Raw genomic sequence first — 25918 nt, 5'->3', positions numbered from 1 at the left:
ACAAAAAAACCGCCTATTTATTTTGTTTTAATGAGAATAATACTGTGATCTTTACGAAATTGTGCATTTAGCACTAATGTTAAAAAAAAGATAAAATAAACATTATCAAATTCGGTACATTTAAGGTCCATTCGGTACAAAAAATTGGAATTAAAATTCTATTTAATTGAAATTGGAATTGAAATTCTACAGAAAATAAAGGAATTGAATATAATTTATTTTCAAATCTTTTATTAGGTAAAAATGATAGGAAATTGAATTTGTAGAAATTATGCACACAAACACATGAGTGTGTAGTGTGTGTGTCGGTGTGTGTCTATGTGTAATTGTGTGTGTTTAAGTGTGTAACTCTGTGTGTATGTGTGTGACCGTCTGTGTATAAGTGATTGTGTGTGTGATTATGTGTATGTACGTGTGTTTGTTTGTTTTTGTGTTTGTGTGTGTGATTATGTGTATGTATGTTTGTTTGTTTGTGTTTGTGTAACTTTGTATATGCATGTGTGTGACTGCGTGTATTTGTGTGTAGTTGTGTGTGCTCCGTTTTAGTAGTGTGTGAAAGTGTCATTTTTCAATTATATGGAATTCCAATTTTTTAATTTTGATATGTAGTTCAAATTGTGAAATTGAAAGGAATTGAAATGTAATTCAATTCCAAATCTGGATGTTTTGCGTTGTCAAACATCGGATTCGAAATTGAAGTCTCCAATTCCATAGCCCCCCATGGTTCCGAACGGATCCATTATAGAATGTCAGTACAATTTCATATAAATATGAGAATAGGGATGTAAACTGCAAACTAAATTTTGTATATTAAATTTTCAGATCTGATATCAACAGATGATAAATAACTCTGTATTGTCAACATAATATCTCATTTAATCCTGATTGACAGTTTTATGAAGCCAGTTGACATTCGTATATTCTAATCCCAAATAACATTATGCTAACATTTACATTATTTATCATTTGCTGAGATTAAATTTAGTTTTGCAATGAACGAAATTTAGTTTATATTGGTAGTTCGTATTAAAAATCATATTACAGTATAGTAGGACCTTGTAAGTTGTAACAATACTTATATACCCCGACTTGTCTATATAAAAATTAAGGAATTTTATGGATTGCTCTTAGTTAACACTGTTGGATACGATGAGAAGTAACCTACTTGGATTTGTTATCTTTTGGGTTATGGTTGGGTCTAGTTTAGGTAGTTCTAGTTGGTGGGACACGTGTATTATCATAATTAGTTTCTCGTGTACCATACCGTATAAATTAGGTTCTCTTGGAGGTTCAGGGTTGTCATATTTATTGAAGAGAACATTATTGTTATAAATTGAGGATGCAAGAGAGTAAGTCTGTCTCAGGTGCGCGTGGGAAAAACATTTTAGTTGAGTTTCGGTTTTGATATTGGTACCAAATTATGTGCATGTGTCTAGCCTATTTTTTCCGGTCCATAAATTTTGTCACATCTTGATCGGGTATGAGTTAAAATTACTATAATGAAAAGTGAGTCAGATAAAAAAGTGGTTTCAATATTTATATATTAGTTTTATCATAAAATGTTTGTGATAATGAGTTAGTGGAATATGAGATTCACTACAAAAAATGGTAAAAAGTGACATGTGACTAATTTTATGGGACGAACGGAAATAAAAAATGTGACAAAATTCAAGGGACGGTTACTTAACTGAAGTTTGTATTTTCGTTTTTAAAAAAAAATGGTGTATACTCTTTTCGTCATCTAAATTGAGATATAGAGAATTACATGTATTTTAGTGCAAAAATAGTGAAGTTAAAAATAAAATGAACTAATTTTATGAAATATAGTAAAATAAGAAAAAGATATTGTAAGAGTACTTCTATTTTTGAAGAACAAACGAAGTATTTATTCAAGTTGCCTCTCAAAATAATTTGGGAATTTTCAGTGATATAGCCATCTATTTTTAATGGCCATATAGGACACATGTCATGAAATTATTCATGGATTCATATTATTATTTAATCTTGTTATTTCAATCCATGCTAATGAGATTACCTGGCTTGGGGTACAATCCATTTTTTTTTAAATGATTCTTTTAAATCACTAGTTGTATCGCTTAAATAAGTTGCGGATTTTATGCTACCAAATTTTTTATCCATTGATTGTGCATGTAGCTCAAAACTCAAAATATATGCCACGTCTACACTACCATCGATTTACAGCATATAAAATTGAGTCACGCTTGTCAATATACTCGTATTTTAGTAACTCATATCATTTCCAGCGCAGCAACAGGTCAGCAAGGGGAGGTGGCAGAAGCGAATTAAAAGCTTTGTGTTTATTTTAGTTAATGTCATTTTCCATTGACCCTATATTTATTTGAAAACATATATTTATGAACTTAATCCAAGTTTTACCCATTTAGTGGATTTTATCCTACAATTTATCAAATTTATTCTGACCTTTTAAGTTTGAAGCGTCAGAGTGTTGTTATGCCACGTAATGAGTTGAACAAAGTCGATAGCTTTTAAATTTGGGATTATCAATTAAAAAATGAGGGACTGATACGGCTCGAAAATATACTCCCTCCGTCCCAAGGAAGATGACCCCTTCCTTGGACGGCACGAGATTTTATGCAACTTTATTTTGTGTGTTGAGAGGAAAGAGTAAAGTAAGAGAGAGAATAAAGTAGAGATAAAAGTGTTTCCATTTTAAGTAATGAGTCATCTTGGTTGGGACAAACTAAAAAGGAAAGTGGGTCATCTTCAATAAGACGGAGGGAGTACTGTCAAAGAGAATGTATCAATCGAAGCACTAGTAACGAGTACGACTGGATGCAATTTATTACTCCCTCCGTCCCACTTAAAATGAAACATTTGGAAATCGACAGGGGATTTTATGTAGTGTTGTTTTGTGAGTTGATGAGGAGAGAGTAAAGTAAGAGAGATGAAAAAGTAGAGATAGAGTTGTTTCCATTTTAGGAAACGTTTCATTTTTAATGGGACAAACAAAAAAGGAAAACGTTTCATTTTTAATTGGACAGAGGGAGTATAATTTATAAATTTGATAAACCTATTTTGTATGTTTTTTAGATAATCACAAAAAACATAAAAGTGAAATCAAAGAACCGGATGTATATATTTATAAGTAGGTGAGTCCCCACGAGATGAGGGGCCATACAAGATGCAAATTTTACATATATACATACATATAACTATAATCCAAATGATATATATGAGCGGTGAGCCCAACTTAGATGATTCTGCAATCGTTTACAATTTTCAAATCTTTATTCGTTAATTTTAAATCGCAAATTCTCAATGCAATGTTTGTGATGATGGCTCTTTTTCAAAAGGGAAACACCTCCATGTTTGTTTGTTTTGTTTCTAAATACGTTATATACGGTAAGGATCACCTACGGCAAGTCCTAATCCATCTCCTAATATATACACACAAACATAATAAATGATGGTGAGGTCCATACATGAGACTCATGTATGTGTGTATGTATTAGGAGATGAATTAAGACTTGCTGTAGGTGATCCTCTCCGGGTTATATACTATTTCTCATGAAGTAATGAAATGACACATAAACTTTAATAGTTATAATACCAAATTAGTGCATGATCAATGGGTGTGTTACAAAACACGTTCAAATGGATGATATGAATCAAATTGTAGTAGATTTGATGCATTTTAAAGTATTTTATGAATTTATTGTTGCGTTATTGTAAAACATGTTTTGAAAGTGCTTGTATATTTATCAATCTTATTCTCAATATATGAGAAGAAATATTTTTGTCTGTTTCGATTATTCATTTATATCGCATTATACAATCATTTATTCATTTATGTGGTTAAAAGAAGGCACATCTCTATTAGTTTTTAATGATCTCTTGGTATTAACATTTTATGATTGAATTAACAATTGATTATATATTAAAAGGGATTGTTCAAAATGTATAAGCCACCTGCACCCGATTAAATGAATTGATAAGTTCACTTAATTAGTTCCTGTCTTATGAGAGTTATGGATTGCAATTTTCATTTCATTTTTAGTATTTGAAGAACGAATCACGAACTTATCTATTGTTAAGAGAAAAATTAGCTGGACTTGAACAGATATGAACCCACCATATCTTATCTTCTTAGTAATTTATTTCATGTGCTAACATATAAATAATACATACATTTAAATTAAGATCCTTGATATGAAACAATATATTGTAATGAAAATAGACCTAACTCCATCAATTTGAGTTGACGTATCTGCATAAAATAATCAACGAGATAATTTGTATGATCAGCTCCTATGTAAGTATAAATTCATATATACTACCTCCGTCCCACGTCTAGTGTGGACGCAGGTTTTAAGAAATGTAAAAAAAAAAATTGGATTGACTATGGATATCACTTTTATATATTAGTTTTATAGTAATAAAATGTTAGTAGAATTAGTTGGCGGAACGTGAGATCTACTTACCATATATGGTAAAAGTGAAATGTGACTCTTATTATGAGACGGATAGAAATGACAAAATGTAACACTTAATGTAGGACGAAGGTAGTACATATTAAATGCACATATTAATATTGATCGCATAGACAATGATGCCGGGGGGTTTGAAGTATGAAAGTGGATCTTGCAAAACAAAAATAACCATTCGTTCGATAATCCAAAAATAGAAATTCTTTCCATTTTAATTCAAAAATAAAATTTTTATTTAAAATAATATTTCTCTTTAATGAGGTGAGATCTATTTTTTGTGAACATACTTTTCTTTATCTCATTCTTATTTTATAAATTTTTGCATTAAAAATTGTGTTATTTCAAAACTTATATTTTTAATAGATGGAAGGATTGATGACTAAAATTACATTCACAAATTGCCGGAAAATATTTAAGAGGGTAGGTTCACTGGAGGAGTATTTAATTGGTACTCCATTTATTGAAATATTAAATGCATGTGTTAACACTCAAATCTAAGTGCACACGCAATAACCGTCTTCCTCATTTATATTCATTTACTTAACCACTTATTGCCAAGTGCCGCTATTTTTTATTGTAAAATTCATTTTTTTTACTAATGATTCATTCTTTTATTTTTCTTGAATCTTATTATTTGGGTTCGGTTCATTTCCCAAAAAATAGTCGAAACTTCTTTGATCCGTCTAATTTTTGCTTCGAAAAATTTCAAATTCATTTTCCTTAATTTTGAACAAGTGAATTATTATTACTTTAAAAACCTTGCCAATATATTGTTTTCATGTCGGATTTGATTTAATTCGGGCCGGGTCCGTCTAAACACGACTCCACTTCCTTATAATTTTTGGTTCAAATTATATTTTAGTCTTTTTATAATTTACACCTTATTTGATTTATTGCGGACATTGGAACCGCGTGTGCAACAAAAGGATTACTACTATTATTATTACTCCATCCATATCAACTAAATTGAATTAAAAGTTTTGAGCATGAATTAAAAGTTTTGAGCAGATTGATTAAGAAATTGTATTAAAAAAGTAGGAGAGGTGAATAAAGTAGGAAAGAAAAGAAGAAAGTAAAGTAGGTAATGACATAAAATAAAAGTAATTGGATGTTTTGTTTATTGTCAAAAAAGAAAATGATTCAACTTAGTCGTGATATCCCAAAAAGTAGTATAACTCAACTTAATTAGGACGGAGGAATTATTATTATTATTATTATTATTATTATTATTATTATTATTATTATTATTATTATTATTATTATTATTATACTTCCCCGATTAACTCTTATAAATGCTTTTGAGTTTTCCCACAGTTAAAAAATTCCTATGAGATTCAAACTCAAGAACACTAACAAAATTATTTACAGTGATAGTCTTAATCCCAATGTATAGAGCAACAATAGAATTTCTGATTAAGTTTATATTTATCGATACTACCACTGAAAATGATGATACCTAATTCATCAGCTAATATCTAAAGAATGTTGAAGAATGTGTTAGGTCGAAATTAAAAGAAAAATAAATCGATGTATCTAAATTTGGTCTGATTGACATGTAATAGTAAATATGCATGACGTATGTATCATTTATTGATAATTGGTACGTATATCTAATATGGGTAAATATATTATTGATTCTTGAAATGAACGTAAAAGCAAATAGAGTAACCGAAATTTGGTGAATGCTAGTTCCTCATGCGTAGCAAATTTATAGTACTTGTATACTTGAATGAGGTTTGGCCAACCAACCCTCAATATTGAATTTTCGTGACTGAAAATGAACTTGGAATTTAAGATGTGGCTGAATCAATTAAATTGATTCAATTTGCTATTTTGTGGTGGAAATTTGAGGTAGCCCATACAACTTGTCGATTTTATAAAATTTAAAAAAAAAAAGGTTTGGCGGAACGCTTTAAAATTATACTCCATCCGTTTCATAAAAATAAAAACTTTTAAAAAGATATGAATTTTAATAGTACAAAACTAGTTAAGTAAGATAGATATATAAAGACAATATGTGTTAATGGGATTTAGTCTCATATTATAGAGAGAAAGAAGTTTCATAAAATGAAAAGTTTCTATTTTTAGGAACCAAACCAAATGTAAAGAGTTTATATTTTTAGGACACAGACCAAAATGTAAAAAGTTTCTAAATTTATACTACTCCCTCCGTTCCACAAGAACCTTTTCTTTTAGTCCGTGCAACAAGAATATGTCATTTTTAAATTTAGAAGTCCTTTTCTTTCAATTGAGGTGAAACTTATTCTCCACAAATAATACTTTAATTACTTTTTTTTCTCTTATTTTATAAATTATGTATTAAAACTCGTGCCTAATTAAAAGTGCATACTCTTATGGGATGAAGTACCGTAATTAAAAAATCTTATGGCTTTTTATCGTTGCAAAACTTTAGATGATAGTGAAAAATAAAAATCGCCTCCCAATCGGGCCTCCTCCTATCATAACAAAATTGGGCCAAACCTATATAAAGGCCTTAGGTCTACTTGACTTTTTTTTAGGTCCACTTGACTTTCCGAACAAAGCCCAGATTTAATTATGAGTGGCAATTTTGTAAATCACACCTATAAGCATGGGCGAATTTCCTTTAGAAGCTCGAAATTTGACCGTTGCAACTCTACCGCCTTTTTATACCCGGACTAATAGAGCCCCCAAATCAAAGAGCCCAGATTTTTTCTTGCCGTTGAGAAATCAAAGAAAATTTAACAAGCGCAACAGAAATCTGTTTCCTGATTCCATCCAAGAGTAATAGAAATCAAGTTACCGTGAGTAATATTTCTTAGACCCTGTTTTCGCTGTGATTATGGAATGTTATGGATGATTTAATCTGACTGTGCCACAAATCTTGTATAGGCGTGTTTACTATTCGTATGTAAATTGCTGTTTCTAAAGCTTTTAACGAATCGGAATTCTTCTCTTGATATTTGAATGTGCATTGCTTTGTTTTGATCGAGTACACAGAAGGTGCCTTGGAATTATATCTATGTAACCGTCGATGTCCCTTTTTTATGCAGTCACATTCGGTTGATTATAAAATAATGAAATGAAATGAAGGTGGATTGAGAAATTGGAATTTAAGATGCAATGGCAGATGTATAGTCTTTGGGCAGTTTTTACATAGGGAGGTAGATGAATTACAAAGTTTTGACCCTGATAATGGCAAGTTAGAATATATGTAGTAGAAAGAGGTGTCCATGCCAAGAAAGTTGTAGGGATTAATGAAGGTTTGTAACACAAGCCAATCAAGGGTTTATGTAGATAGAAACAGTTCACATCGCTCTGTAGATTATTTGGTTTTTGATCAGCTAAGTGTTTCCAGATCGTAATGTGAAGTGTTGATATACAGATAGGTATGCCATCCAACTGCAGAGCAATAAATTTCTCTCTTAAATTTGTTCAGAATCAAGATAATAGCCATGCTGCTGCTCAATCTCGTGGCCTTTATTTTTTGGCTGATTACATAGTGAAATGATTCTAGTTCTTTGTTTTTTGTTTATCAGATTCTGACTTTGATCGCACTCTTAACTGAAAACAAGCACTCATGGCAACCCCAGCTCATCGCCTGATCCAAGATCAGAACCTAAACTTTCTCTACAATGGTAACTCTTTCATAAACAGCATCATTTCTTAGAAGATTTATTTTAATCGATCTGTGATAGATGTTTGCTCATGCGCTGAATTTTGCTCAGGCACTACTCCTGGGGGAAAGACTGATGTAACCAAAGCAGATAAGAGAGGAGGTCTTGGTGGAAGGAGGAGAGCACTTAACGACATATCGAACTCAAGAAACCCTTCTTCGTTTCCCTCCAAGAAGAAAGATAGCTCCATAAATGTCATCTCTATTGACAAAGATCCTTCAACTGTGAAAGGTAAGTCATCCAAGGCAGCTGAGAAAGGTAGAGTTGCTGGTAGGAAAGCACTCAGTGACCTCACAAACTCGGTTAAGGCACGTCCAAAGCAGATCCCAAGTTTGGGGAGGAAATTGAATGCTGTTGCAGAAGAAGCGGAAGATGGTTTTCTACACAACCATCAGGAGTGCATTAAAGCTCAGACGATTACTGTTGAAAAGGACTACTTCTTGAAGACAGTAGGACTGGCTAATGGTACTTACAGAAATTTAGGATTGAAGAATGAAAGATTGATCAACTTGATCCTATAATTGTTTCTGGTTTTGAATTAGTTTCTGCAATTTGGTTGCAGATACTGCTGTACTGCCATCAGCTGGGAAGGCGTTTCCATTGTCATCAAAGAAGGTAGCTTTTTTCTTTGGAATTTCATCATCTGCTCAATCGATTTGGAACATAGAAAACAGATTTTTTGACAAGAAAACATCTACTACTCCTAATATTTTCAGCTGGAGGGTTATGTGAAACATCCTACAATGGAAGAGCTGCTTGAGCTCCCTAGCTGCTTATCACCTGCTTGTCGATCTCCTCAGTCACCAAAGGCGCCATATACGATGTACGGGGAGGATGACTATTTGACTGATCTGATGATGATCAAGACGCCTAAGCTCAAGTATAGTGGCTTCTGATATTCTGGTTTAACATGCTAAAGCTTACTTGTAGATTGATTGCTGCTGAATGGCTTACCTTTGTATGCCTTTGCTTTGCTGCTTCTTGTTGTAGTTAGTACTGTTGTACATAGTAGTAGTTGTTATTAACAACTACTCCTTTTCAGCTATTTTGCAAGAAATTTGTTCAATTGGATAAGTGCCTTTGTGGATTTTTAACACAAACAAATACATATATCAATCAAGTTCACTCAAAAACTCAAATGCACCAAAATTAGAATGCAGTGAAAACGTTTATATTTGTATTCAACACAAAATCTAGTTGCTAGCAAATGCCCCCTCTAACCTCATTCTTCCAATCCTATAATTATATATCTAATAATACTCACTTAACAAAAATTCAAAATTATTCTAGTAGTACGTATTTTTGCCCCATCTATTATGATTTCTTGGCTACTACTACCTATTTTTCTAACTTTAAACCAACATAGCAAAACACCGCCAACTTTACCTTATTAAAAAAATGGCGTGTTTACAATTTACTACTCCCTCCGTCCCCCATTAAGAGTCACATTTTTCCATTTCGGTCCGTCCCCAATTAAGAGTCACACTTCATTTTTACCATAAATAGTAAGTAGGTCCCACATTCCACTAACTCAATTCACTCACATTTTATTATAAAACCAATATAAAAAAATGGGTTCCACATTCCACTAACTTTTTCAACCAACTTTTCTTTACATTTCTTAAAACCCGTGCCCGGTCAAAGAGTGACTCCTAATAGGGGACGGAGGGAGTAGTATTTTAATGATCGGTTAAATTTGTCACATTGACACTTTCACGTACACGCCAACTTTAATTAGAAAAAAAATGATATTTAGGAGAAAATTATTTTTTTAAAAAGCCAAAATTCATGTGTTAGGTAAAAATTTAGGAGAGAAAACTAAAAATATCAAGACAAATATCCTTTTTTATAATTTTAAATAATACTATTATTATTAAAAACCAGATAATGCAATTTGCAGTTCCAAAACTTCCAATTCTATGCTTTATGCAATAACCAGAACCAAAATAAGGAGCTAGCGATTTATAAATCTCATCTCTTAATCTCTCTCTCTCTCTTTCTCTTTCTCTTCAGTCTGCAACATTGAATGGGGGCTCTCAGACTCCCCTCCCTCACTTCTCTCTCCTCCGCCGCAGCGGCGGCAGCTCCACGCTATCACTTCTACCTCCAGCTTTCTCTCCCATTCCGCTCCGTCTCAGCCGCAAAATTTTCTGTACAAAGTAGCACCGTCGAGAAGGAGCTCGAACCTACCTCCCAGAAACCCAGACTCCAGCCAGATAAGGATCGAATTATCACTCCTCGATCGCAGGACTTCAATGCCTGGTACTTGGACATAATTGCGAACGCCGAGTTAGCTGACTACGGTCCTGTTCGCGGCACCATGGTTATTCGTCCCTACGGCTACGCCATTTGGGAAGCAATTCAGGTTTATTACGTTGCTTCAGTTAGGTTTCAAAGTTTTATGCTAATTTGTATCTTAATTGATGCAGGATTATTTGAATGTGAAGTTTAAGGAGACCGGCCATAGTAATATGTATTTCCCCCAGGTGAATTTCTTCCATCAATCGCATCGGAGTAGTCAATATTCATATGATTTGTTCTATTTCAACTTCTCGGTTATGACGGCTACAGTGGTGGTGTGTTGGAATGAAATCAATTTCTTTCCTGTATTGATAAACTTGTGAGTTGTCCCAATGACTGGGGAACGCTTTTTAATTTGTGCTTGAATGCATTGAGAAATTGTAAATTCTGCCACGTCCATTGCTAGGCCACTGTCACTAGACATTTCGAATTAGGAATTTGATGCATGTTTTTCCCTGGCATGAAAATCCGACTTAACTTGCAGGTCATTATGATTGCAGATTTGCAGTTTATCCCATACTCATTCATTGAGAAAGAAGCTAGCCATGTTGAAGGTTTTAGTCCAGAATTAGCTCTTGTGACAGTTGGAGGAGGAAAGGAGCTTGAAGAAAAGCTTGTGGTAGATATTAGCGGCTATCACATATTTATATTCTTATTAAAGTTCTTTCTAAGGAACCATCATGTTCCTCAGCTATTATTTTACTGAAAACTGATCCATATGACTGCTGATTTATTTTAAGGGTATCACCTGTGTTTGTATTGATTTTTGTACTTCTTGAGGTTCTGGCAGGTTCGACCCACAAGTGAAACAATTGTCAACCACATGTTCACTCAGTGGGTTCATAGTTACCGCGATCTTCCATTAATGATCAATCAGGTAATTCTGCACTTGTCTCCTTTAGAGGTTGGAGGAGCATACTGTACTCTTATTTAACTGCTTGGTTTGTTTCAGTGGGCAAATGTGACAAGATGAGAAATGCGCACCAAACCATTTGTGAGAACTCTGGAATTTCTCTGGCAGGAAGGTCACACAGCTCATGCCAGTCCAGAGGAGGCAGAAAAGGAGGTTAATTTCCTCTTTGTTAAATATAATTGGATAGATGGTCTTATTTTTTAGCTAATGAAATTTATGCTGTGGAACTGCAGGCATTACAGATGATTGATGTGTACACAAAATATGCTTATGAACAAGCTGCAATACCTGTTGTTGTGGGCCGTAAATCAAAGGTGGAGACCTTTGCCGGTGCTTCAAAGACTTATACCATTGAAGCAATGATGGGTGATCGAAAAGCTTTGCAAGCTGGAACTAGCCACAACCTTGGGCAGAATTTTTCACGCGCATTTGGAACACAGGTTGTTAGGTGCTTATAAAACCCTTTCCGCGGAGCTCCTCTCAATGCCTTTTAATGTTTTCATTATTTTGGTCGAAAGGCACACATCTGTCAGTGATGGGGTCTTGCCAATAGTACTTCTCGATGAACATGAATGTTTCACATGTTTTATGGTAGTACTTACTTTTAATATTCCAGCATGTTTTATATTGCTTCTTTTCAAATCATAAAAAGTTTTGATAAAATCGATGCGTGCATGAGGACTGCAGCTAATACAGCTGATCATCAAAATTGAATGCATTTTCTTCCCTGCACATGCAATATGTTGATAATTTTACTGTCTGATAGAATGAGTGCCTTCTCAGTTCATGGATGAAAATAGAGAAAGACAGCATGTGTGGCAAACATCATGGGCAATTAGCACCAGGTTTATTGGTGGTATTATCATGACACATGGCGATGACGCAGGATTGATGCTTCCCCCAAACCTAGCCCCAATACAGGTACTTTCAATAGCACATTGCTAGCTTCTGTGACGATTCTCGTTGTTTAAATTTATTCGCTAATTCATTTTCCTCTTTACGCTTTGGGTGCTGGAGTTAATTATGAAACAGTATGTTCAAAAAACTAACAACTAGGAATTGCTCGATTAAAGAAAACCAATCACTATACTACATTGGCTCAAGTGATTCTTTCCTCGCATCCAGGTAATGTAACAGGTGTACTATCTTTTGTATTAAGGTTAGTTTGAATTAACTAAATTCTTAAGAGATTCTGGGTTACTGTAAGATTTATGAGGCCGATGACCTTGTATCTTTTAACATGCTTATAGTTAGAGTAAATTATATTTTTTAACTAGTGGACTTTGTCAGGTCATAGTGGTTCCAATATGGAAGAAGGCAGATGATAAGGCTGGAGTTCTGGATGCTGCCTCATCTGTGAAGGAAACTCTTCAAGCTGCAGGAATCAGGGTTAAATGTGATGATGCAGAGCAGAGAACACCTGGTTGGAAATTTAACTTCTGGGAAATTAAGGTAAATACTTGTCACCAGTTTATATCATGGCTGTCATCAAATACTCATAATTTGGCTAATTTCCCTAGGAATTTTTCTGGCTGTTTAAGGTAGCATTTAACGTTTGAATAGAAGTGCAAGTATTACCTGTTCGATTGTTAAAATTTTGCACATTTTTAGGGTTTGAATTTATATGGGATTAGACCATATTGGTATTCTTGACAAAACTTTATATGGCAGTATATCAATGGACTCGCCAACTTTGGTGGCTTATGTGAAAGGCAAGTTGGATGAGGTTCAGTCATCTCTTCTTGAAAGCGCAAAATCATTCCGTGATAGGTATGGTCTGCCATAAAGCTGGTAGATATGACATAAAATTATATGTGTTGCATGTGCGTGCTTGAGTTTGCATTTCTCTCTTACTTTTATACTCCCTCCTCCACAAGGTAGTTGAGTCATATTCCTTTTTCGGTTGTCCCAAGGTAGTTGAGTCATTTCCTTTTTTGGCAAAAACTTTATCCTCTCTCATACTTTACTCTCTCTTCATATCTCTTACTATACTCTCTCCACTTTAACCTTTAACACGTCAATGTCTTAAATCTCATCAACTATAATAAAAAAAAATGTTTATAGTTCTACTCTGCCTGGACAATGTGTAGTTGGTTCCACATGCTAAAAGTAAAATGTGTAGTTGGTTCCTGATGGCGCAACAGCAGATTCTTTCTTTCCCCTTGATTGTTCAATTTTGAGAGATATCAATTAGCTTCTTTGGGAAAAATTGAAATTTGGTCCATGTATTTGAGGATATTGAATTCCCATCTTCTGTAATACTACTTATTTTATGGCTTAGTTTCTGGTGCTAGAAAAATTCTGACAATGTTTTTTGTAGCAACATTGTTGATGTGAGCTCCTACAGTGAGCTTAAAGAGGCAATTGCTCAAGGCAAATGGGCAAGAGGCCCTTGGTCAGCCAGGTACTTATCCGATTCTCATATATAAAGATTTCTTTTCGTTTGTATGGTCGATGGCGCTAAAGGCAAGTTACACACTATTAATTTATACAGTGACAATGAGGAGCTGAAGGTGAAAGAAGAAACGGGGGCAACCATTCGATGTTTTCCTTTTGAACAGCCGGAGGGGGCAAAGAAATGCTTGATGACGGGCAATCCGGCAGACGAAGTTGCTATTTTTGCAAAATCTTACTAAGCTCAAGGTCAAAATCATTCGTTTTTGTCTATTATTCGAAAGCGCTTACTTGTTCCCAGTAATGATACTTTTGTGGAATGTTCCATCATTCTTTACATTTACACACCCTGTATAGGGAATACTTTTATTAAGCTTCTGTTCATCTATAGTTTCTCTAGATACTGTTCTCAAGAATCTCCCTCATTCCCATCTTAGTCGATTCGTCAATTTTGAATCTCATATATACAGCTAGATTAATTTTTTTGTGTCATTGTGTGAGCGATGGATGCCGTTGTATACAAATGTCATCTCATTTTCCACAAAATCATGTAAGACCGTTTTATAAGTCAAATTGGTATCAAGTTTGTTAATTGATTAGTGTTTGTTTGTGATTAAATTAAGATATTTGATTCTTCTTGCAGATTTTGATTGGTAAGTAGAATAAAATTTGAACCTTAATCTCCTAATCTCATGATAGCATCCCAGTCATGGACTAATTAAGTTTAAAAGAAACATAATTAATGAGATGGTTAAAATGTAACTCGAGGGCAAGAGGCACAAAACAAGCATTAACATCATATTTGGTGAAGTATGTTTCAGCTGAATTCAAGGATTTGATTTAATACCTTTTGCATTTTCAACTCATATGTTAGGTGAACTATAGATAATAATTAATGATGAGAATTGAGAAATTAAATGAAAACTCCACCTAATTAGGCTTGCGGTAAAACCGATTATTATTAATTTCGAGTTCTTTTCCATGTCCAAATGTTGTTGTTACACTCATAAAACGTGGTTGAAAATATATCAAATTTAATGTAATTAATTAACAATAATATTTAATTTTTAGGGAGATAATGTTAAACATGCCCTAAGCTAAGATATTTGGTTTTCAAAGTGGAATTAGGTCAATTAGTACATAAAGGATATGTCGCATTTAACATGGTCCACATTATTTCGCATAATAAAGTCTAACAAATTGAATTGTAGTAAGTAATATTCATACCTATTTATTGGTGCTGCAGAAATAGTAGCGATAAATATGACGATGTCGATGTTTGGGCAAGGCAGGGGTAACTCTGTCTTTTCACAAATGAATGAGGGTAAATTCGTCCGACAGTCCATCACAAATACGTGGTGAAATCACTCCTGCAAAGCCCCATCCTATTTTTCTCACAAATAAACTCGAGAAATTCTTAACAAATCCTTCACACAAACAAGAGAATATATATTGAAATTCATCAAATCCGAAATTTCTCATCGTACAAATCATCGCATGGATTTTCTCAGTTCCGTGATCCTTGTCCGGTAATTCTCTCTTCATTGATCCAATCACGCCAGGCGTTGCATTCCTGCGGTTTGTACATGCGTCGTGATTTTTGGCTGAGGTCGATGCCAAGTGGAGTTGAGGAGGTTTGAATGAATCCAAGGATCAAACTGATTTTTTTAGCGAGGATTTCGTAGCGAGATTTTTGCGAGAGTTAAAGCATCAGATGAGAATGGATAATAATCTGGAGTTGAAATTCTTGTCGGGAGATTTTTGATTTATTTCATATGCAGGTAAAAGGAATCGATTCGTGCTGTTTAAATTTTTGATAATTTAATACAGTTAGTTTATTGATTGTCTTTGCTACCGTCATCATCATCGCCACCATCTTCACCATCGTCACAGGACATATTTATGACTTGGCGCTAATTATATTATGCAGATCTGTTGTTTCAGAAGAATATTAGGGTTTCTTCGTGTACTCAGTTATTCTACCAAACATGCGTATCCTCTAAAAAAAATACCTAGTTTCAGCTGCTCTAAGATAATCTTCCGACTTTGATCACGGTTTATGCTTCTAACTAAAGTAGCAAGAGTGTTTGATTGAGAATTCAGCTCAATCTGATTTACACGACTTTTGGGTGGGTGCTGATTTATAGCTCTAATTGGGAAGTCATCAGTTGAGTCGGTTTGATTTTTCCTCAATCCTCCTCTGCCTAATCTTTATAGGGTGATTTATTTTCTTCAATTGTAATTATGGTGTTAGATTTGTTTGACGGTTAATTTTATGTTTGGTTTCTAGTGGAGTCAAGTCTGATGTGGGTTTTGACAATCTTGGATTATATGAAGACAGGGTGCTTGTAGCTGGGAACTGTACGCTTAAGGTTAAAACGTTCCTTCTTGCTTGAATTGTGACGGTCTCCGACGAATTTATTCATGTGAATGCATAAGAATATGGAAACTAACACATGCAATGTTAATCACTTGGATGCGGATGCACATCTGCCACCTCGAAAGCGGCTTCTAGCTGGATTGAAGAGGCAGAATTCTGATGTTAATTCCCCCACAGCCACAGCATCAACTCCTAGTAGTGGTGGGAGCGAACATGATGTCCGTTCCAATAATGCATTGAGGTCCCATTTGCGTGATCCAAGTCTCTCAAATGAGGAGATTGTTGAAATCTCTAGAATCGCTGCTAATAAAGCTGCGAAGGCTGCAGAGGTTGCAAGAGCCAATGCTGAAGAGAAGGCTGCAAAAGCAGCAAAGGCAGTGGCTGCTGCCAAAAGTGCCTTGGATCTGGTTGCCATTCTTTCCGATGAGACAGGTAACAAAGAAAAACTTCTGAAAAAGAACAAGATGAAGAAGCATGTCACTGTTGAAGCATTGTACAATAAAAATGAAAGCAGTCCAGGAACAGATGAAGAATTGGCTCGCAATTTGCATCGGGTCATCAACAGCTCTCCAAGAATTTTGAAGAACTCACCAGGTTCTGAATCGAAGAGTCATAAGCATAAAAAACTGAAAAGTTCTGCTTCTTCTGGGAGAACTAGCATTACTAATGAAGCTCCAGTTGGCGAAGGGGATAGAGATAGACAGTCCGCAGCAAGAAGCATTGGTAATGGTGTAGTAGAATTAGACACTGAAAGTCCTGTAAGGAAGATAGGCATGATTATGGTAGATTTGAACACTTCCAAGCATGACAGCTGCGATCAGCTAAAGTTGGACAATGGAGATGGATCACGCCTCAGTAAAATTGAACGGCTGAAGTTGGATGACGGTGAAGTCTTGGATAGCATTAGTAGAAAGAGGGGAAGAATTAAGCAGAAGAAATTGCCCCTGAGCATTTGTAGCTTCAAGGATCAAACTAGTCCAAAAGAGGAGCTGAAACCTCAGGGTAATGCTGTCAGAAGTGGTGTAGACAATCAGCCCTTGTTCTCAATGGGGCCTTCAAGTAACAGTTTGATGCCTCCGGTGGAGAGGACATCATCAATGTGGAAGTGCCAGTCCTTCAAAGCACCCGCTTGTGTTAAACAGAATAAAGTTATGCAGTCATAGTGTTGATAGTTTGATTTAAACAACTGGAGGCTATCATGATAGGAATCGTGGCCAAGGTAGTTCTCGGTTATGTCTTTTTGGTACGCATAAGGCCCTCTTTTTTCCCTTTTTGTGTTTTTCTTCTCCCCCCTCCCTGTGTGTGAGTAGGCTGTCATGATTTTGAAGTTAAATGTATATTGGACTTGATTGCTCGGGATATGTTTGTTGCTGCTTCAGACAATTGTTGCCTCTTTACACAAAAGCTGAGCTTCAAATCGGAGACTTGTGAATTGATCGCTTTTTTCTCAGACAACAGACAAATTTTGTTTATTACTCCAAGGAATTGTTGACCATTTATCTCACGCAATACTTGAAATAAATGCTTGTATAGTAATAGTAGTATCAGATAATGAAGTCGGTGTCTTCATTGCAAGTCGCAACAAAATTACAGTAGAGACAATACAGAAACCGCTGCGTCTTGCTCCCGAAAACGATAGTAACAAAAAGGCTTCATCTTTGATGAGGCTTCTCGAGACTGATGCAATGCTCATCGCTTTGCTTCTGCTTTTTTGAGGTGCTATGGCCTTCTTCATCAATCGCTTTCAGTTTGTTCTTGATCGCGGCTATCTTAGCACTCCGGCTAGTTTGTCCGCCACTACCGCCAGAGACAAGGGACCTGCTCCCTTCACTGGTCTTGGAATGATTAACTGCACCATCTATGGGGTATTTCTCACTGGCAAGACGAACAACTAATGGGCGTCCACAAGCCATTCTTCCATGCATCTTCTCCTTGGCCCGAATAGCTTCCTGCATGCTCACTTTAAAAGCAGGAATCAGTTATTGCTATGTGAAGGAATAAACCACAAAACAGAAACTTACCTCTGTAGAGCTGAACTGGATGAAAGCATAACCACGTGGCTCTCCGCGCTTAGGGCCACGAGTATGCCATAGGTAGTCTTCGGATACAATTTTTCCAAATGGAGAAAACATCTTGATTAGAGCTGCCCTGCAGAGATTCAACTACATCATATACTCCATCAGGCAGAAATTAGACATCATAAAAGAACTTGGCAATAATGCATTCACGTACTCTGTTATCCTGAGATCAAGGTTACCAACATACAATCTGCTCTCTGCCTTTTCATCATTAAAGTTGAAATGGTCCTGCACTTGTCGTAAAAAACTGATTCAATGCACTGATAAATAGAAAATGCACCCTATCGCATGTACAAAATTCCATGTATGTATCCTCTCAAACCATACAGAACGACAAATGATACAGAAAAGCACTAATGAGCACGTATAGAAGAACATTAAAACATTCATATACATAAGAATATGGATAATCACATTTGGCATATAACTCTAAAATAGAAGCAAGATCAACATAAGATAAGACCAGGTACAGGCAAGAATAGATATGCGTGGTAAGACAAAGCAATACCATGTTATCGAAGGCTGGTGAAAATATGATTCAACCTGCAAGCATTAAACAAATTTACTATTAGAGACGACTTTACATATCAATACTCATCAATAACCCACTAATCCACTATAAACCCAAAAGACAGGACTAGTGACTGGAGTAAAGTCAATAATGAGGTGGTAGCGCTGGAAGGTGAGTTGGACAGGGTTGGAGGTGACTTGTGATGATTAACCTAGTTAGATAAAAGTCGTATAGGCTAATCCGTTGTTTACTAAAAGTAGATTGGAACTTTGGGATATCCCAACACCCATCAGAGTTTCTATCATTAAGTGATTTTGCTTGATTCATATCTCATTCAAAGGCTAAGATAGGAAAAATCCTTGTAATGAGGGTAAAATTTCTCAGTCATGAAATACAAACTCCTCATGATGCAGATACAATTTGTGAAGCAAACATCCAACTGCAATTTGGATGGACAGAATTTCAATGTATACAATCATGCATTAGAATTTACATAGAGCACTTGCTAAATCTGCCAAAACTCAGATGTAGTTAAAGCACTTGTTTAAATTTGCGAAAGGATCAAAATCCATCTAGTAGTTATAATTATATCAGAAACTAGCAGATACCAAATGAAAACTAATAGCACTACACCAATTAAACTGAAAAAACAATAAACAGCATAAGAATTGGTAGGTATCAATACGTCAGAGCTGCCTTTTCCAGTATAGTAGGAGTATTAAACACCCAGCCCGAGCAACAAACTTACATTTTTTCTCAGGGCATACTATTTAGCATACATTTCCAAAAAAGAGCCTACCTACGAAGAGCCTTCTAGTTTCTGATCGTATATAAAACGAAATACTATATCTCTCAGTGATTACGAAAGATGGGAAAATAACATTGAAATTTGCGGTCTGCTTCGAAATTGCTGTTTTCACATAGGGTTACTGAACAGCAGAAAATAGGGATACTCCACGACCACCAGCATATATTCAAAACCCTAGAATCAAAAAACTAGCGCAAGTGGAGGCCAAAACACATGAAATCAAAGGAGATCGTCTTATAAAGGTGAATATTTACCCGTTATTCGGCGATTCTGCAGTGCGATTAAATTAAGCCGGAAAATTTGATTAACCTGAATTGCTGAGGATGCTGCTGTATTATTGCTGATTTAAATTCAGGCTTCGATATTTATTTATAAAATAAATTGGGAAGAAGGGTCGTATTCTTATTGGGCTGAGGGCCCAACCATTTTTTTGTTACCTCAAAATGTGAAGCCCAATACTCTATTTCAGAATCGTGTATGCTATCATATTTTTTGATGAAATTCCGTGTGCATTGGAATTAATAATGCATTTCCAAAAGAAAAATATGGCGAAGCCCAGATTTTCTTAATTTATTAATAATATTTAGTTATGATAAAATATATCGTGAATTCGTGATCAATATTGATATGAGAAAATGGAATTTTAAAAATGATGTATCCAATTTTTGAATTTATAACATCATTTTATATGGTGCAATAGTATTTACAAAATCCGACCAAAATACAATAATTACAATGATTCATAATGTTTGTGAATTGGGTCAAAGTAGAATGACCGTTTTTCTAATAATAAGCCATTTAGAAGGGCATTAGGAAGTAGCAAAAGCCAAAATAGCTTTAAAAATAAAAGAAACGACGTATTCTGTAATTTGTAAATGCTGACGAAGAATCGACTCTGGAATCAAAACAAAAACAAGAAACCTACAGATTTGGATAAACAGAGAGCTTTTGATCTCTTTTTAATATATAAAAACACAAATCCCGTGTTGTTTGTTGATATAAACAAAACAGGCATTAATCTTCCGAAGTCACATGCATTTTTCACGCCCTTCTATAGCGCTATTAATTTTTAGTAGTACTCCTAGTAATTTATAAAAAGAAACTGCCTAATTCTAAGCATAATTATACTAATCCATATTAAAATCACATCATTTTATTATGTATGTGATAGTGGCGACGGCGTGCCAGCACGCCATGCCAAACTCTCAGTGCACTAATTATATGAACAATAAGTTACCAACTTTTGTACCATCAATATTTTTTCTTACATGTAAATAGATTGTGAGTATGATATAATCAATGTCAATATTTCTGTACAAATAAATCCAGTACGATAAGATTAGTATATAAAAGTTCATAAACAAACTATAAATGCATTTTTTTTATCGCACAAATTCTATCATTATATAGAAGAAGAATATTATGCCATGGAATATATTGCTCTACTCTAATTACAATCTATATCACAATACCTACTAAACATTGTTACATAATTTGATAATTATACCTTCTCCACTAGCTAATGATTATATGGAGCAAATTGGTTTGTTCATTATCAGTTCCACCCAAATAAAGTATAGTCCATTAATTTGAGAATTGTTGGAATAATATGTCGACTATTGTAGTGGGATAATGTCGTTTGGCACATTACACTACATCGATAAAAATATGTTTAAATAAGTGTAATTTAATCTTATCTTAAAGTGGACTTGAATAGTTATCTATTTGTTTGAATTTAAATTCCAACTTGAGTCTCTTCATGAATTCAATAAATTTGGTAAAGAAATTATTAAAATAAAAATCGAAATACTGTGGAATACTTGTTTGTCCAATAGAAGCGAAGAAGGATTTGAATATTGTGAAAACATGTGTATATATATTCAGATTGTTGATTTGAAAAAGTAAGAATCGAAAAGAAAGGGAAAGGGAAAACAAAAACCCCCGGCTCTCGGGCGGTACAAATATCACCCCTCTTCCCTCCCTGTTGAATTTCTCGCACATCCAACCAAAACCCCAATCTCCGTTGCTCACAATCATTGTGTTCTTCCACCTCCTCTGCTTATTCTTTCAAATTAAGGCGTGATTCATTGAATTTCCGTTCACATTGCATATACAGGTATAGCGAGAGAGAGACGCTGAAAGAGTAAGGCGTTGTTGGGGGATTTGAATTGAATTGAGGATGACAGAGGTGATCCTCCATGTGTACGACGTGACCAACAGTGCCAACGACAAAACAAACAACACTATTTTGCAGATCAACAAGATCTTCAAAGACGGAATTGGTCTAGGCGGTATCTTCCACAGCGCCGTTCAGGTTCATCAATCTCCGTCTCCGTTTGCCTAATCCTACATTGTTATTTGCATTTTATTTTTACCTCTTTTTTTTTTCTTTTTTTTTAAATTTCTGAATGCGTCACTTTCAGTTCCTTTTCATATGGTTTTTTCACCGGTTAGTTCGTGGAGTAGATCTAGGGTTTTACTCTGTGAAGTTGATTTGAAGCAATCATTTGTTTTACTGTGTCGGTAGTGGTGCGCCTCTTCTTTGGTTTGTTTTGGGCGGCGTCAACGGCTGGAAAAAAAATTTAATATAGAATATCACCAGAGTTTTGTTTTTTCAGAATTGAATTTCTCTACATTGAGCATGCGCTGACCAAATTTAACAAAATTGTATGTTAGGGACATAATATTAGGCAGTACGATTGAACTTCAGGTTGTTGTATTGTATCATAATTTACCTATTCATGATGGTAATTTATCTCAATGTGGCTCCTTTTCTTTTGAACGCCCCAGCAATACTTTTATTTGTTAGGATTTTAATCAAAGTACTCTTATGAGGAATTGAGGACTCGTGTTTTAAGCCTACTCTCGGTTTTGTTTCCTAAAGATGGTGAAGTTTATTATGTTTTGACATTCTCTTTCACCAGACCACCTTACTTTCTTTTCGTGGCACCCTCTATTTCCCATTCACTCAACTCTTAGGATTAGAAGTAATTTAGACATCTATTTAACCGATACTAGTATATCTCATCGTTAGTATTCTGATGTGAAACAATGCTTGTCAATGGAACCAGCTATTCACCCATAAAATATTGTATGCTATAAAAGCTCAAGTGCCTTTGGTCATGGTATTTCATTTTATACTTATATTGTTATATATATCATCTCATTGTTTTTTATTGGTTTACCTACTTGTTTTTTACCTTGTTGAGCACTCATGTGCTATGTGTATCACGTGGCCATGGGTTTATAGCTCTTACATAATAGATTTAACCCAGTTGTAGTTCCCTTTGTTAATATTTGGGTTGCTCAACAGGTTTATGGAGAAGATGAATGGTCCTTTGGGTTCTGTGAACATGGTACTGGCGTGTTTAGCTGTCCTGCAACAACGAATCCAATGTATACATACCGCGAAACTATAAAACTTGGAAAAACATCCTTCTCTATCTACAAGGTCAATCAGATCCTTAGAGAACTCAGTAGAGAGTGGCCTGGACAGTCATATGATTTGCTATCAAAGAACTGCAATCACTTCTGCGATGAGTTTTGTGAAAGACTTGGCGTGCAAAAGCTTCCTGGTAAGTTCATGGCATTTGCACTTGTTCTCTTTCCCTTGGAAATTTTGTATGGTTGCTCTGGCCATTCTGTTTATTTTTTCGGATTCACATTGAAGTATGCTCTCACATGTTCATAATAATTGCTTTCTGCTCTCCTGATGTATCACTAGACTACTGGCAAGTAACGGAAGGTTTGCCTTTGGTTGGGTTGCGTTTAAGAATATGTTTATTTGTCCCACATTTTACTGTTCTACCATCTGAAGCAAATTGGTGTTGTGTTGTCTTAGAAAATAATTTCCTTTGAAGTGCTAAAGCTAGTGAAGAATGTAAAATGATTTGTCTTAGAATTTTGTTCAGTTTTGGATCATTTTGAATATTTGACAATTGTACTTTTAATATGTTCCCTACTGCAACAAATCATTGAAGATAAAGTGAAATTGTGTCTGTTTGATTAACTGCATTTGACTTGAGGCTTGGCTAATTAATTTTAACGTCATGTTAGTGTGTATCTGTTCTTTTGGTTTCTCAATGCTTGCATGGGCAATACTCAGTTTTATTGGGACATACTTGTAGTTTACTACCTTCTCAAATGAAAAGAGATTCCACACATCCTCTGGATGCTGATTATGGGCTGCCAAAGACACCCAACTCGTTGCTGTGATCTGTTTTTTATTTTGGTTACCACCTCTGACCACCATGTGATGATGTTGTTCTTCATTCACTGGCTCTTTAACAGGATGGGTTAACAGGCTTGCTCACGCTGGAGACGCTGCTGTTGAAATAGCTGGAAACACGGCCTATCGAGTAAGATTTGAATTTTGTCAAAATTAATATTTAATTTAGATTTTTCCATCTGAACCTTGTTTTGCCACAAGCTGGTCTGCTCCTTTGCTCTCATTGTTCAATCAAACATAAGGCAACTTCATGTGCTTGTGTGCCTTAGCTGTAGATATGGGTTTTGCCTTGGGTCTTTACTACTAATAGCTAATACCCTTTGATGTGCATTGCTGCTGTTGCAGTTTAGGCAAGCAAAATCCGAGATTGTAAGTGCCAGCAAAGTAGCCTACCGTTTTTTGGCTGGAGTTGCATCGAGCAATTCGGTTGTTGGTCCCGAGTCTCCTGGAAACTCCGGTAGAGGAAATCCTAGATTCCAAGGTACGTGGTTCAAGAACCTTATCTCAACCGGTGCAAAGCCATCTGCGAGTTCAGAAATGGAAAAACGGGATGAAGTGGTGGTCAAGCAAGCCGGCCTCACCTTCAACTGACACTGTCACACCTGCTTTGCTATTCGATCTGCTGTACATTCAATTGAGAATTTCCTGTGTTTCAAGTTTCAACATTATATCGGACTGTTAAGTGCCTTCGTTATTACTTACTACTATTCAATTTGCATATTTCAAATTTAATTTCGGTCAAAATACACCTTCCATGCTCAGGTCTTCGCTATTAGTACTACTTAGTGTTCAATTTGCATTTTATTAGTGATATTTCCGTTAAAGGAAAGTTTCTCTACCAACAAAATACAGCTACAACCTTATTAGAATTCCACTTAATTCGAGTTTCGCTTAAATTATTCAGCCACTTGTAAGAAAACTTGTTAGAGCATCCACAGTGGGGCGCATCGTCCGTCGCATCATCCGCCACAGTGGCATCGCGGACGATGGTTAACCCATCGTCCGTGGACGAAGCGACAGACGGCATCGCAGACGATGCGACGCGTTTTTAGTTTTTAATTTAATTTTATTTAATTTTCAAAACCTATATATACCTCACTTTTCACTTCATTTTTCACTCCTTTCACACTCAAATTCACACTACATTTTCTACACTTCAAACCAAAATGAATCCCGGAAATTACCCAAGTCCGAATAGTCCGATGTTCGGTGGTGCACGATGGCTGGGTCAGAACCCGACGAATACCGACCATTCGACACCAACGCTCAGTACGATCCCGAGTTCAGCACGGACTTGTACGGGCTGTCAGACATGGAGCCTTCTCCCAACCGCACACCCGCCGCCGCCGCACCTCGCGGTCGATCCGCCGCTGACGCCGCCGCGTCGGGCTCCGCCACCAAGAAGAAGTGGACCAAGGCACGAGCCCAGAAGTTGCCGTCAACGGCGGTGTGTGAAGAGTTCGCCCCGGGAAGGACGAACTACGCCCCGGAAGAATCCATCGTCTTGACGAGATGTTGGATTGATGTTTCAGAGGATCCAGTGTTCGCCAACAACCAGAAGGTTACTGCGTATTGGGAGCGCATCGCCGAAAAATACAACGAGTCCAAGCCGCCGACCGCCTACAAGAGCCACAGGGAGCAGCTCCGCAAGCACTGTGATCAAATATAGAAGCAGGTCAATCTGTTCGCGGGGGAGTACGATAAGTGCGAGAGGGAGCAGGGCAGCGACGAGAGTCTGTCGAATGTGTGCGACAAAGCGGTGAAATCGTACATGTCATTGTTCGGCGACTTCAAGCACTACCAGTCCTGGGCGCTCTTGAAGGAGAAGCAAAAGTTCGTTGGTGGTGTGCTTCCCCAATCGACGACGGTGAAGAAGAGGGCGTCGAAGCGCACCTTCATTGATTATACAAGCAGCAAAAACGGCGCATTTCCAATGGACCTCAACAATCCGGTGTTCGAGGATGAGAGTTCCGGCACACCGATGTCCCGGCGTCCGCCTGGCATCAAGGCTGCCAAGGCCTAGGGCAAGGCGACCTCATCCGCCACGGCGCCGCCTGACCAGGCCCCAAGCCTGACCCCGAGCGCGACCCCGAGCGAGACTTCGGCGGCGTCACATGCCTACACGGATTTGGTGGCCTCCTCCGACTACAGGACGTTGTTGGACGCGCACAACGCCCTGA

The 25918-nt window shown here is 36.1% G+C and overlaps 4 protein-coding genes and 1 pseudogene across 14 annotated transcripts; 4 read left to right on the top strand and 1 right to left on the bottom strand.

Moving 5' to 3' along the window:
• Positions 1–7133: 7133 nt before the first annotated feature.
• Positions 7134–9199, top strand: LOC125207839 (protein PATRONUS 2-like). 3 transcript variants are annotated; one of them, XM_048107336.2, is made up of 5 exons: positions 7134–7252; positions 7988–8086; positions 8177–8590; positions 8688–8740; positions 8842–9199. In XM_048107336.2, the coding sequence occupies exons 2-5, from the start codon at positions 8029–8031 to the stop codon at positions 9019–9021; spliced, it is 705 nt and encodes a 234-aa protein (XP_047963293.1). In that variant the 5' UTR covers positions 7134–7252; positions 7988–8028; the 3' UTR covers positions 9022–9199. The 3 variants fall into 3 exon arrangements, with proteins under 3 accessions (XP_047963293.1, XP_047963294.1, XP_047963295.1); XM_048107337.2 differs by having other exon boundaries at positions 7159–7256; XM_048107338.2 differs by lacking the exon at positions 7134–7252 and adding an exon at positions 7264–7837.
• An 859-nt stretch (positions 9200–10058) lies between these two features.
• On the top strand, positions 10059–14225 carry LOC125204178 (proline--tRNA ligase, chloroplastic/mitochondrial-like; annotated as a pseudogene). The gene is made up of 11 exons (XR_016132907.1): positions 10059–10490; positions 10555–10611; positions 10911–11045; positions 11217–11303; positions 11379–11492; positions 11573–11779; positions 12123–12260; positions 12630–12880; positions 13011–13109; positions 13660–13743; positions 13834–14225. The product of XR_016132907.1 is annotated as a proline--tRNA ligase, chloroplastic/mitochondrial-like (transcript).
• An 889-nt stretch (positions 14226–15114) lies between these two features.
• On the top strand, positions 15115–17472 carry LOC125203542 (uncharacterized). Of its 4 annotated transcripts, none has more exons than XM_048101916.2 (2): positions 15115–15514; positions 16075–17472. In XM_048101916.2, exon 2 carries the CDS (start codon positions 16164–16166, stop codon positions 17274–17276), a length of 1113 nt encoding a protein of 370 aa, XP_047957873.1. In that variant the 5' UTR covers positions 15115–15514; positions 16075–16163; the 3' UTR covers positions 17277–17472. The 4 variants fall into 4 exon arrangements, with proteins under 4 accessions (XP_047957873.1, XP_047957870.1, XP_047957871.1 ...); XM_048101913.2 differs by having other exon boundaries at positions 16071–17472; XM_048101914.2 differs by having other exon boundaries at positions 16024–17472.
• A 153-nt stretch (positions 17473–17625) lies between these two features.
• On the bottom strand, positions 17626–19867 carry LOC125203545 (RNA-binding protein-like RNA recognition motif protein). Of its 4 annotated transcripts, none has more exons than XM_048101918.2 (5): positions 19765–19867; positions 18700–18734; positions 18346–18419; positions 18135–18261; positions 17626–18062 (listed from the first exon to the last, which is right to left on the bottom strand). In XM_048101918.2, exons 2-5 carry the CDS (start codon positions 18700–18702, stop codon positions 17766–17768), a joined length of 501 nt encoding a protein of 166 aa, XP_047957875.1. In that variant the 5' UTR covers positions 18703–18734; positions 19765–19867; the 3' UTR covers positions 17626–17765. The 4 variants fall into 4 exon arrangements, with proteins under 4 accessions (XP_047957875.1, XP_047957879.1, XP_047957878.1 ...); XM_048101922.2 differs by having other exon boundaries at positions 18135–18275; positions 19765–19858; XM_048101921.2 differs by lacking the exon at positions 19765–19867 and adding an exon at positions 19502–19758.
• Positions 19868–21321: 1454 nt separating this feature from the next.
• Positions 21322–24499, top strand: LOC125203544 (uncharacterized). Of its 2 annotated transcripts, XM_089061724.1 has the most exons (5): positions 21322–21411; positions 21627–21824; positions 22824–23085; positions 23801–23868; positions 24084–24499. In XM_089061724.1, the coding sequence occupies exons 2-5, from the start codon at positions 21690–21692 to the stop codon at positions 24327–24329; spliced, it is 711 nt and encodes a 236-aa protein (XP_088917850.1). In that variant the 5' UTR covers positions 21322–21411; positions 21627–21689; the 3' UTR covers positions 24330–24499. The 2 variants fall into 2 exon arrangements, with proteins under 2 accessions (XP_088917850.1, XP_047957874.1); XM_048101917.2 differs by lacking the exon at positions 21322–21411 and having other exon boundaries at positions 21418–21824.
• The last annotated feature ends 1419 nt before the right edge of the window (positions 24500–25918 follow it).

This window comes from Salvia hispanica, chromosome 6 (genome assembly GCF_029641045.1).
Source record: "Salvia hispanica isolate PSC_SH4W2 chromosome 6, Shi_PSC_v1, whole genome shotgun sequence".
Taxonomy (NCBI): Eukaryota; Viridiplantae; Streptophyta; class Magnoliopsida; order Lamiales; family Lamiaceae; genus Salvia; species Salvia hispanica.
This window is presented reverse-complemented; position numbering and strand designations above follow the sequence as displayed.

What these genes read in the sequence shown, in the direction of transcription:
- LOC125207839 (XM_048107336.2), top strand. Translation starts at nt 8,029, where the DNA reads ATGGCAACCCCAGCTCATCGCCTGATCCAAGATCAGAACCTAAACTTT. An exon ending in CCTAAACTTTCTCTACAATG is followed by an intron (nt 8,087 to 8,176) that starts GTAACTCTTTCA and finishes AATTTTGCTCAG; the next exon opens with GCACTACTCCTGGGGGAAAG. An exon ending in TTCCATTGTCATCAAAGAAG is followed by an intron (nt 8,741 to 8,841) that starts GTAGCTTTTTTC and finishes TAATATTTTCAG; the next exon opens with CTGGAGGGTTATGTGAAACA.
- LOC125203542 (XM_048101916.2), top strand. Translation starts at nt 16,164, where the DNA reads ATGCATAAGAATATGGAAACTAACACATGCAATGTTAATCACTTGGAT.
- LOC125203545 (XM_048101918.2), bottom strand. An exon ending in CTTGATCTCAGGATAACAGA is followed by an intron (nt 18,262 to 18,345) that starts GTACGTGAATGC and finishes GAATCTCTGCAG; the next exon opens with GGCAGCTCTAATCAAGATGT. An exon ending in TCCAGTTCAGCTCTACAGAG is followed by an intron (nt 18,063 to 18,134) that starts GTAAGTTTCTGT and finishes GTGAGCATGCAG; the next exon opens with GAAGCTATTCGGGCCAAGGA.
- LOC125203544 (XM_089061724.1), top strand. Translation starts at nt 21,690, where the DNA reads ATGACAGAGGTGATCCTCCATGTGTACGACGTGACCAACAGTGCCAAC. An exon ending in TGGCGTGCAAAAGCTTCCTG is followed by an intron (nt 23,086 to 23,800) that starts GTAAGTTCATGG and finishes GCTCTTTAACAG; the next exon opens with GATGGGTTAACAGGCTTGCT. An exon ending in CTGGAAACACGGCCTATCGA is followed by an intron (nt 23,869 to 24,083) that starts GTAAGATTTGAA and finishes CTGCTGTTGCAG; the next exon opens with TTTAGGCAAGCAAAATCCGA.